The sequence below is a fragment of the Polistes canadensis genome, unplaced genomic scaffold (genome assembly GCF_001313835.1).
Source record: "Polistes canadensis isolate GaletaPanama2010 unplaced genomic scaffold, ASM131383v1 scaffold_43, whole genome shotgun sequence".
Lineage (NCBI taxonomy): Eukaryota > Metazoa > Arthropoda > Insecta > Hymenoptera > Vespidae > Polistes > Polistes canadensis.
Genome location: NW_014569590.1, coordinates 48,517 through 60,524, shown reverse-complemented (window position 1 = coordinate 60,524; position 12,008 = coordinate 48,517). Strand labels below are relative to the sequence as shown.

At 33.4% G+C, this 12,008-nt stretch overlaps 1 protein-coding gene across 1 annotated transcript in view; it reads left to right on the top strand.

Annotated features, from left to right (window-relative positions):
• LOC106785020 (homeobox protein HMX1-like) overlaps positions 1–7,004 on the top strand; it is a 19,452-nt gene extending 12,448 nt beyond the window's left edge. The window contains exons 3-4 of the mRNA XM_014745118.1: positions 1,979–2,175; positions 4,925–7,004. Coding sequence (XP_014600604.1) covers positions 1,979–2,175; positions 4,925–5,170 — 443 coding nt within the window. The 3' untranslated portion in view covers positions 5,171–7,004. The remainder of the gene's footprint in view (positions 1–1,978; positions 2,176–4,924) is intronic.
• Positions 7,005–12,008: the final 5,004 nt, after the last annotated feature.

Sequence of the window (12,008 nt, the reverse complement as noted above, 5' to 3'; positions counted from 1 at the left end):
TATATATATATATATATATATATATATATATATAAAGAGAGAGAAAGAGAGAGAGATAGAGGAGTAGATATACACCGCTCATAAGACGTTCGAACGTTTAATTAGCAGAAATTAATTACTGTCCGCAAGAAACATATTGATTTGATCATTCTCTCTCTCTCTCTCTCTTTTTTTCTCACTCGTATCTTTCTCTCTCTCTTTCTCACACACACACACACATATATATATATATATATATATACTCAGATCTTTCTATCTCTCTTTCTTTCTTAAACATTTCTACTGCCACCTCCACCGCGCGAATATGGCGAACTGGTTACGATACGCGAAATGGCCTCGCGATATCTCGCGAGAGAAAAAAGGAAAAAGAAAAAGAAGAAAAAGAAGAAGGGGGAGGAAAATAAAGAAGAGCTTAATGACACGTTCCATTCGTATTTCACACACGACCTTTATTTTGTGTGTTCTTTATTTAAAATGTTCTTTTTCTTTTGTATCTTTTGGAAAAGGTAATAGAAGAACACGTCGTCTGTTATCAAACGATAACCTTTTCCAAAATCGTTTCTCAACGACTCTGTGAGATAAAATGTGATCTCGAAACAATTCGACAATTTTCAAGAATTTTCCTAACTTATGCTAATGACTAATTTATACGAATCTCGTTTGTGTCCGATCTTTCTTTCGTTTTTATTTATTTTTAAATGATTTCGATATTAACGTATTGATTTATCGAAATTCTTTTTTTTTTTCTCCTAAGCGAATTAAATTTAAATTTGTGAATTTTTCTATAAAAGCATGGAAACAAAAATTAACGACTCTTATATGGTACAATCTATTTCTCATTATTTCTTCATTTCTTTCTCTCGATATTGGTGATTATTTGCATTTCTTATTTCGTACAGTGTAAGACAATCAACTAGCAAATCTTCGTCGTCGTCGTCGTCGTCGTCGTTGTCGTCGTCGTCCTCGTCGTCGTAGTTGTCGTTGTCGTCATCGATAAGAGCCAAAGATAAATTTCCTTCTAGAGGCCGTTCAACATTTAATTAGCAGAAATTAATTAGCGTCCCGTAGAAACATATTGATCGGTTATGTGCACGGAATAACCGAGTCTTAAAAGAGAGAGGAGAGAGAGAGAGAGAGAGTGAAAGAGAAAGAGAAAAAAGAAAAAGAGAGGTTAACCAAGCACGTTCGGTATACACGAAATGGGGGAAGAGATGCTAGCACGAGAATGGAAGACGTAATACCCGATGTCGCGACAGGTCCGCTCGACAATGCCGGCTCAGGCCTCTTTCCTTTTTTGTCGATCGTCGATCGTTAATTAGCGCTCGGAATCCACGCTTGTCCCCCTTCGTTTGCCACGAAATCGTCATCGCTTCGTCGAACAATATTACACGAAAAAAGCTTTTTAGTTTCCGATTCCCTAATAAGACCCAAAGAATCCTATTTCACAATCATTCAAAAATTGGATCAAATATTTCTATACTACGATATTCAATTTATCCACTAACTCTCGTTACTTGAATTTGTCCAAATCTTTCAACTCGTCAAACTTGAATTTTTGTTTTGTTTTTTGAGACGTCAATCAAATATATATATATATATGTATATTGTTATTCGATTGATTTATCAATCATTTAGGAGTTTATTATAAAATAACATATAACAGTTATTTATAAATATTTACAAATATTACAATTTGTAATTTATTTAAGAATATTGCTAACTTGTCAAACTGAAATTTCTTAAATCGAATTAAAATATTTTTAATTATTTTATAATAACAACGTATCGTTTTACTCGACAGCTAAGAATAATAAGATACAATCATTTAAAATAATAAATGATAATTAACAAAAAAAAAAATCATAGAATAATCATATCCCATCATGTAAATAAATGCCATTTTATTGTAACAAATGTATAATTAATTTATCCAATTTTGTTTTAAATTTAATTAACATGGAATTTCATTTGATTACAGGTGATTTAAGATTACCAGGTCCAGGACCAGGTCCAGTACGTTGCACCCTACGGAAGCATAAACCAAATAGAAAACCGAGGACACCGTTCACAACGCAGCAGCTGTTGTCTTTGGAGAAAAAATTTCGAGAGAAGCAATACTTGACGATAGCAGAACGTGCGGAATTCTCTTCGTCCCTTCATCTCACGGAAACGCAGGTGAGAGAGACTCCTCAAAGGATATGATCAACATAGTAGTTATTTAGATTACAATATACTATCATGAATATTATTCTTATTTATATAGATATGTGTATGTGTTTAATGTATATAAGTATCATTGATGTTATCTGGTGTATGTACTTGAACCTGAACAAGATAAATGCGATGCATAAATTATTTTAACTAGTACGACCACACGTTATACGTATAAACCATCTATCCATATGTTAATAATATAAACATACATATACTCACATAATCAAATATACGTCTATACATTCATATATAAATGATCGTTTAGAATATGAAGTAGAATTATTGAATAAACGACGACTCATTTTATCGCGATTCTGAATCCTATTAGAATAATTATCGTAATAGTAGAGATAAAAATGAATCAACGTAACCAAAGTAGTATTTGATCAGTCAAAAAAATTCAGTTCAACGTTTCTAGAATAAATTTATTATAAAAATCAATCCTTAGTAATTATTTATTTAAATCCGACAAAGGACAAAAGAGAAAATAATACAAACAAAAGAGAAGAAGAAGAAGAAGAAGAAGAAAAGAGAAGCGTACAATTATTATTAATTGATAATAAATAAATGCGATGACAGAGATAGGAGCAATAAAAAATTAGTTTTTTAATAGGTGAAACGTGTGTGAAGGATGGATCAAAACACGATGTTACAAAATTATCATAATTATTATCGAAAGGATCTGTAAAGAAGATAAACAAGGCACCTTGTAAGGTTTCTTCCCTTCTTCGTAGTATATCTTCCTTCTTTTTATTTATCCTTCATTATTTTTTTTTTCTCCATTCATTTTTTTTCACGTTTCCTTTACCTTCAAGGGATCGGAAAGAAAAAAAAAAAAAAGAAAGAAAAGAAAAAAGAAAGAAGCCATCAGCGTATTTATTTCAGGTAGTGTGTTTGCCTTTCCTTATGACTCGTGTTAAGCGTCGAGAAGAGAGAGAAGCATAGTTGTATGAACGTTATCGCATGGCTAGCGTGTTAAGATACACTTTGCGCATTCATTACAATGAATCAGACGAAATGAAGCTTCGTCGCATTCATTTGCTTAGATAAGCAACGATCATCACTTAACTTCTCTCTTTCTCTCTCTTACGCTCAAGAAATCCCCTTTTGCACACTACCTACGTATACAAACATACACACACACACACACATTTTGCATGCTTCTATGTATATTATGTGTTTAGTATGTATGGTGAACATAATGGACAATATTTTTGTTACCTTTCATTCTTGAGAAAAAAGAATGGGTTGACCATTTAAATTGCACGACTGTTCTTCTGTTAATTTACAATATCTTAAACCGAACAAGAAGATTTTAATTAAGAAAAAAAAAGAAAAAGATCATAATTAAAATAGATCGAAGAATTAATTTCTAATGTTTATGATCAATTGTCGATATTTTGGGTTATATCTTTTGTTTGTAAAATATTACATTTCATTGAATAATAATTATTTTTATTCCTAATTATCATCTTTCAATCTTATTAAAAGATACTAACATGTGTATCTTTTTTTGTTGAAATTAATTATATTGCTTCTCATAGAAATCAATCAATGAAGAACGTATCAATTCTTGATTATCTTTTAATCATATTCAAAGATACTTATATACGCCCGTTTCTTTTTTATATTTTATTTTTCTTTCTCCTTTTTCTTTTTTTTTTTTATACACAATATCAGCTGGCTAGAATCGATCTATGAAAAGAACGTATTGATTAGCAATTAAAAAAGAAAATAATCGTCGAGTAAACATAGCCGGAAATTATTTATCATTTTTTTTTTTATAAACTTTATAGTAAATTTGACACGTCGTTGCGTTCACGAGAGCCTTTCCAACTCACGGCCGACTTAACCATTTCCTTAGACACACACAGACAGACAGACAAACAGACAGACAGATACGTATATGTATATGTATATACATAGATAGCCAGTCCCGACAGTTTCTACGATACCTAATCCGTTCGTTACTTTCACCTATTTGAAACTACTAATTACGAGCTATATAACACCCGCAGCAAAATCGCACGCGATCGTACGCGTTCTCTCATATTTGGCTTAGGTCGTTCTCGTACGCCTCATCGTCGTGTTAACAGCGTGTTAACAACCACGTAGACGTTATTCGTTAACGCGTTACCCATAATCATAGCAGATACCTATTCAACCACGTTCATACTCTTCCATACAAATCCGAGCCAGGACGTCATAAGGAAAGATAATTTTACAATTTTTTGGTTTCTCCAATTATTTAAAATCCTCTAAATGCTATACAAAATGAAAAAGTATACTATATTGTTTTCAATTATTACGATATAATTATTCTTAGAATTAATTTTGCATCGCAAATTAATGCACAACGGGTGCTGGCTGTATCAAAATCCAAATCAAAAATAAAACAAACGTTGTATCGAATAAAATAATTTAGAATTTATTAAGATAATGAAAAAAAATGTATCCCAAAAATGAACAAATAAAAAAAGAATATTATCTGAGATTAATGAGACAATTATTCGTACGACGCTATTATCGTTTTAACTCTAAATCTCCAAAATATGAAACAAATTCGAATGAAATTTCTAATCTCACTTTTCCAAAATATTTTCTAATAAATTGAAGAAGAAAAAAAGATAATGAACTAATGTTAAAAGAAATAAAAACACGAAGATTAGTACCCGTTTGACCGGGCCCTTTCTGCTTGTATATTTTCCAGGTGAAGATCTGGTTTCAAAACAGACGAGCGAAAGCGAAGAGATTGCAAGAGGCTGAAATCGAGAAGCTACGACTTTCGGCAAGGCCCTTATTGCACCCAAGTTTCGGTTCGGGCCTGATGTTCTCGGGCGTTGGTCCTCCTGGTACACCAGGAGTGCCACCCTTTATCGCAGCGGCCATGGCTAGGCACACCCATGCTGCTGCCGCGGCGGCCATGTTCATGGGGCCCCCTGGACACAGGCCTTAATAAGGCGGACTCGTTCGACCTTCGTCGTCTCTCTTACTTGGCCAACGACGAGTCAGCTAACAGTTTTAGTTGCTTCAACGAACTCTCCTTGAGAAGAGGATATTTGTTGTGTATCTTCGAGAAAGGTCCACTTTTTCTTTTCAATCCAACTCTCTTTCCAATTGTCCACTCTTTTTCTTTATTCCCATCCACTTTCAATTTATATTCTCTCACGTTGTCTTTTTTTTTTTGGTTTCCTTTTTAATCCATTTACCATTTCTCGACGGACATCGAACAATAATTTCGATTGTTAACGTTAAGTTAACGTGAAAAATTTTCCAATTACATTTTCAAAAAGATCGAGAAACATCGTCGTCTTGGAAACCTGCTGGACTACAACCTGAGAGAAAAGTTTCTACCAAATTTGAAAATAGAAGAACCAAACGTGTGAAATCCAATTACGCGTTACGAAATAACTTTGCACCGTATAGGCATACCATCGGCCAATAACAACCCACACATAATCTTGATCCTTATTATTACTATTACTATCTTTTCTTTACATATGTATATATATTTAATCGAAGAAAAGTATCATCGCCTTTTGTGCCTCCTCGGTGATGCACCATTTTAAACCGTGGTGGTAAACCATCACCACCACCACCACCCACCCCTCATCAACCCCCAGCCGCCGTGGACTTAAATTACTTGACATTTATTTGTGTTCGACAAGAAAATTGTGATCGATTGTGAACTCGTGTTTCTCTCTTAGCATTTATTCGTGGCATTTTAATGGTGGTCTTACATTAGAATGGAAAATAAAGGGGTAAGAAAAGAAGGAGAAACGGTAGAGGAAAATGATGGGAGCGATGTGAAAATAAAAACAAAACGAACGAAAAAAAATCATGCACATAATTGTAAATAATTGTTCGTTCGGTCGATAATCGCTAGGAATGCACGTATGCGTGTCGTACGTATGTGTGTACGTGAGTGTACTTATGTATATAAACGAGTGTATAATACGTTCGATTTCGATGCAATTTCAAAAAGTAATCGCGATTAATCTAAATCAAATGAAAAAGACAAAATATAAATGAAAAAAAAAAAAAATAAATAAAAACGCGATATTCGTTCTCATTTTGATGCATATTTATTTATGTATTTAGAGAAATCGAATTTTTACGAATAGAGAAAAAGATTAACTTTAGTATCTTTTAAACGAAATAATAAATAAACAGAACTGACCTGTGAACTTGTAATAACAGTAGCTCAGAAAAAGACCTGATAATCGTTTACGTTTAAAGTGCGTTATATTTCGAAGTGTAAATAATGTGTAAAAGATAAAAATTGAAGAATCTCTTTTATTACGAAGAAACATGTGATTGATTCTTCTAATTTGCTGGAAAACGAAAGAGAACAAATCTAAAGAATAATTTTTCGCGTGTGTAAATAAATAAATATATAATCCGAGTAAGAAAGATGTGTGTACGATTCATGTGTGTCCTCTTTCGTTTGTCCGTGTGTGTGTGTCTTCGTTTTTAGTATGAGTGAGAGAGAGAGAGAGAGAGAGAGAAAAGTGAAAATTGGGAAATAAACATGTAAATTATGTAATATCTACGTGTACGATCATCACATTGAAAGATCCTTTGGTAGTAAAAAAAAAAAAAAAACAAAAGGAATGGAAAAAAACTGAGAATGAATTTTAAGATTAAAAAAAATCTAATTAAAAAACGTAAATCGCGCGACGTGAATTTAAACAAACGATAGCAAAACTTTTGCTCTGTATAAATGTAACATGATAATTTATCCACAAGAAATACACACACATAAAAACACACACATACATATTATATATAGTGAGAAAATAAAAAACAAACAAATCTGATTTCAAATTATTCAATCTATCCAAATATATTATATTACATATGAAAGTTGTTTTATGTTGGACAGTTATAACATATATATATATATACATATGATCAGTAATTTTTCCAACTAATAGATCATAATTTAAATCGAGTTTACGTTCGGTGATCGTTGAAGCATTGCAACCGGGTAATTAAGATGTTCAGTCAATTTGAAAAAAAAAAGAAAAAAGCAAAAAAAAAAGAATTATAAGAGAAAATGGAGTGTCTGTTGGCAAACGACGACGGGTAGGTTGATGACGTTTTAAGAAACGCGTTAACAATGACCGTATCGCAACGTCATCGAGGGTTGCGGTGTGGAAGATTGGTAAAAGGAGAAAGAAAGAAAACGTCTGGAAAGAGAAAGAGGGAGAGAAAAATTCAGTGGGCTTATATTACAGGTTTCTCAATGAAAAAAAAAAAAAAAAAGAAAGAGAGAGAGAGGGAGGAAGATAGACAAAAAGAGAGAGAGAGAGAGAGAGAGAGAAAGAGGTTTGCGGCTGGTATAAGGCAGCCGAAAGTGTCCGGTAGATAATTAGAAATATGTTAATTCGCCGTGGCCGCTAATTGGTTTTTGACTAAATTTTTTAATTAAGTCCTAAAGCCGGGCGGCGCGCTGATTTATCGACGGCAACCGCCGGCTAATTATAAAATATATATATATATATATATATATATATATACTAGGGATATATCCTTTTTTTAATCTGTGTATACTTATATACGTATATATATATATCTATATTTATATATATACATATTATATATACATACTTACGAGAAAAGAAAACATACAGACACACACACGTATATGTGCGTGTATATAAATATATAATTTCGCCAACGCGTTCCTTCGTTTCATCGTTATCATCGTCGTACGTTTCGTACGCTAGTTTTGTGCACCTGTCTCTTCGTCGAAAGAAATCGTCAGAATTCAATGGCGTCAAATTCGATCATATTTTAAAAATACGAGGAAACATATTTTCTTATTTGTTTAATCGAACACGAGATTTATTATTATTATTATTATTATTATTATTATTAACGAATATTATTTTTTTAATATATAAGTTTCAAAGGGAATTATAGATAGTTAATAAATCTGATGAACAATTTATTTTGAACTTGTTGAACGTTTCGTCCCTTACTGGGGACTTCCTMAGCAACTACAAAATTTTTTATTATGACTTGTTAAAATTTATTATTTTTTTAATTTAATTATCAATATTCTTGTCCAAACAATATATTAATTTTTTTATTCTCGCGAATTTGTAGATACGTCGATTATTTTCTTCTCGTGATATTTTTATGAATACGCCTCTAATATTGTTTGATTATTATTTAATCATAATTACGATGCCGATAGCAGATGATTCATGATTATAAAAAAGGAAAAATATTCTAAGGTAAGAAATAATTATAAGAAAAAGAAAGGAAAATTATGTTAGAAAAAGGGACGCCTATGTGATCCACGTGTACGTGTTCACGCAGACTTACTCATCTTTCCTATCTGTAAAAGGTCTAAGCTGAGAAGGTAGAAAGAGAGATGAAGAGAGAAAATGAGAGAGAAGAAAATGAGAGAGAAGAAAAAGAGAGATCCGTTGTTTCTTGGGTAGAGAGAAACGATCAAAGAGATTCGCCGGCCTCTTTGAATCTTTCATCCGCGGCTCGTAACTGTCCTCTCTCTCTCTCTCTCTCTCTCTCTCTCTCGTCGAAGACCGGTAGCCTAATTGTTCTTCTCCGCTAATATATCTACAGGTAATAACAAGACGGTAAAACGTAAGACTCAAGGATATATACCCAACTAATAATTAACCAGTTGAGCGTATATCATTTGAAATAAGTAAATAAGAAATAATGAAAACGAAAAAAAAAAAAAAGAATAATAATATATAATATTTCTAATGAAAGTATATATATAAACGAATGTGAAGATTTTTCTTGGATATCCAAGAAGATGATTTACTTCATCATTAATGACCAAGATGGAAAAGAAAAAAAAGAGAAATAAATGAAGCTTTAAAAAAGGATTTACAAAGAGACGGGGCGCCAGGTAAAAGGTATTTGTTGGTAGATCGATTGACAACAATGGACATATAAGTAGTTAGCTAAGTTTTTCAAATAAGACTACAAACACCCTCACTTTCTTCTTTTCTCTTCTTAGATACTGTGATAACAAAATAAGATGAAATAACGAGTTATATACAAGTTCGAAAAGAGAGAGTCAGCATATAGAAACTATCCAATCCGATATCGGATCCTATCAAATCCTACCCTATACTATATCCTTTCCATATAGATCGAAATTTATGTATGTAGGATCCCGAGTGATCCTACGCATGTGGTCACATTGAGACCGCTGACAATTAATTAAAGAATAATTTCTTGTCTTGGCGATACCCGGAGGAGCGTCGTAGTCGTCGCCAGTTGGCGGCCAATTATGCCCTCGGACGCAAACGGAATACCAAACAGCCCCCCGTTCTCTCAAAGACATCGAACGCCGTCTGCTACTACTTTTGCTTCTGCTGAGTCTGTTGTTGCTGCTTCTGCTACTGCCTCTGCTATTGCTACTGCTGTTGCTGTTGCTACTTTCGCCATAGTCCGTCTCTACTTCGCCATCGCTGTGGACTACTCGTCTTCTTCCTATTCCTCTTCCTCCTCCAATTCTTCTTCTTCTTCTTCTTCTACTACTATTCCTTTCTCTCCTCTTTTGATCCATCTAAGCCCCCTCCCTACCCACTCCTCATGATTCCTATCCCTTCGTAGACCTCGATCGGAAACTCGCTGATGTGAGATTCGATCGTAACTCCAAGAGAAACGATCGAGACTTTTGATATAAATGAAGTGATTTATATTTTTATTTTATTTCATAAGAATATTTCTGTATCGCTTTGTCATTATCATTATATCTCGAAGTATACTTAATTTTATTTTTATTCATTATCCAAATGAAATCGTTAATGTGTCTTCGATTAATGAATTCATCCGATTGTTCTTTCTATGATGTTAATTCTTTTTTTTTTTTTTTTATTTGTTCTTAACACTCGTCGTCCATGTCAGAAGAAGAATTTGATCAATCGAGTAAGAAAAAAGGAATTTAACTTGACCGAGAAGCTCCTGTTTGGGAGGACAGAAAGTTAAAAAGAAAGAGAAAGAGAGGAAGATATGGAAAAAGATGGTCGGTTAACGCGTGCATCAAAAGCAGGCCTCCCCTCATTCAGTTTATCCAAATTAATTGGTCGTAAATTAAGCAGCCGGTCTGACGAGTGTGCGAACGAAAAGAGAAGGAGAATGAGGAAGAGTTAAAGAAAAGGAAAGAAAGATAGGAGAGAAAGAGGTGCGAGAAGGACGTGGATATAAACATTACTTAAGCGAGAAAGAGACAATTATATTAAACCAGTAAAAGAGAAAGAGAAAGAAATATCCCTAGAAAAAATGTTTAAAAAGTCAAGAAAGAAAAAGAATTGAGAAAGAGATATACATACATATATATATGTAAAAACCGGTAGGAGAGAGTAAGAAAGAAAAATATCCCCAAAAAAAAGAAATTTAAGTAAAAAAAATCAACCTACAGAGAAAGAAAAAAAAAGACAGATATGTAAAACCGGTAAGAGAAAATGAGAAAGAAATAGCCGAAAAAAAAAACAAGAAAATAAATAAATAAATTAAGAGAAAAAATGAAGATAGAGAAAGAGAGAGACAGAGAGAAAGAGAGTGAGAGATGGTATGAGAGATAAAATGAGAGAAAGAGATACAGAGGAAAAAAAAAAAAGAATTAGAAAGGCAAAAGACTATCCAGGGACAGTAGCGCATCGACACGCCATTATGTGGCGGCTGGGACTAATTTATACAAGAGAAAGACGAGAATGCCGCGGAAAGTCAATCGTCGCGGTGGACAGCTACCAAGAAACGGGTGTAGATATATATATCTATGTGTGTGCATATGTGTATACACATATATGTAAAAGAAAGAGAGAGAAAGAGAAGTTAGCGGAGAACGGGTATTACTTAAAAGAGAAGACCTCTGTCCTAATTGGGAGGCAGCCACTGTTTTCGACGGGTGTACCGATGCTCGGATTCGTGTCCTCTTGGAGTGGTATAAAGGGAGGACCAAGAAGGTTGGAAAGGAAGGGAGAAAGGGAGGACTACCGAGTGGAGAATTTCGGGGAAAAAGGAAACGGGACACGGTCGATCTTCCTCCCTTCTCGTTGTCTAGAACCTTCGAAAGCAGAGATATGTACCTTTTCTCTCTTTCTTTCTTTCTTTATTTCTTTCTTTCTTTCTTTCCTTATCGGATCGATCCGTGGAATCGATTTCTTTTATATGGAAAAACGAGGAATGAGAGAGAAAGATGGTTAGTGTCTCATGTATTTATGTAAAACTTATGTAAAATAAACGAGATAAATATTTGATTTTGTTCTTTTCCTTTCTTTCTTTCTTTCTTTCATTCTTACTTACTTGCTTTCTTTCTTTATTTCTGAATTAATCGATTGTTAACCGATTTTTCCACGAGGAATCATGATCTCGATGAACGACCAAAGAAAAAAAGGGAATTATAAACTTTGACGAATCGCTAATTGATTATCATTCCCCTTTAATTCGAAGTTAAGTTTTTTAATATATTATCTTTTCCCTTTTTTTCAAATTAATCAATTGTCATTAACCGATTTAATAAGATAAGAGAAAAAAAAAATGAAAAAACTTCCGACGATCACGATGAACTAACCTAAAAAGGATTATGAACTTTGACGAATCGTTAATGATTATCTTCGTCCTCTCTCCCTCCCTCCCTCTTACCGTTCACCCGTCTGACTCGAATTTTCTTACAAAAGTCTTTTTATCTTACGAAGTTTTAATCGTAAATCACTTATAAGAGAAAAAGAGAAGCGCATCATCATCATCTTCTTTTCCTTCTCGAAAGTATCCCGAACACACAGAAAGAGAAACGTAAAGAT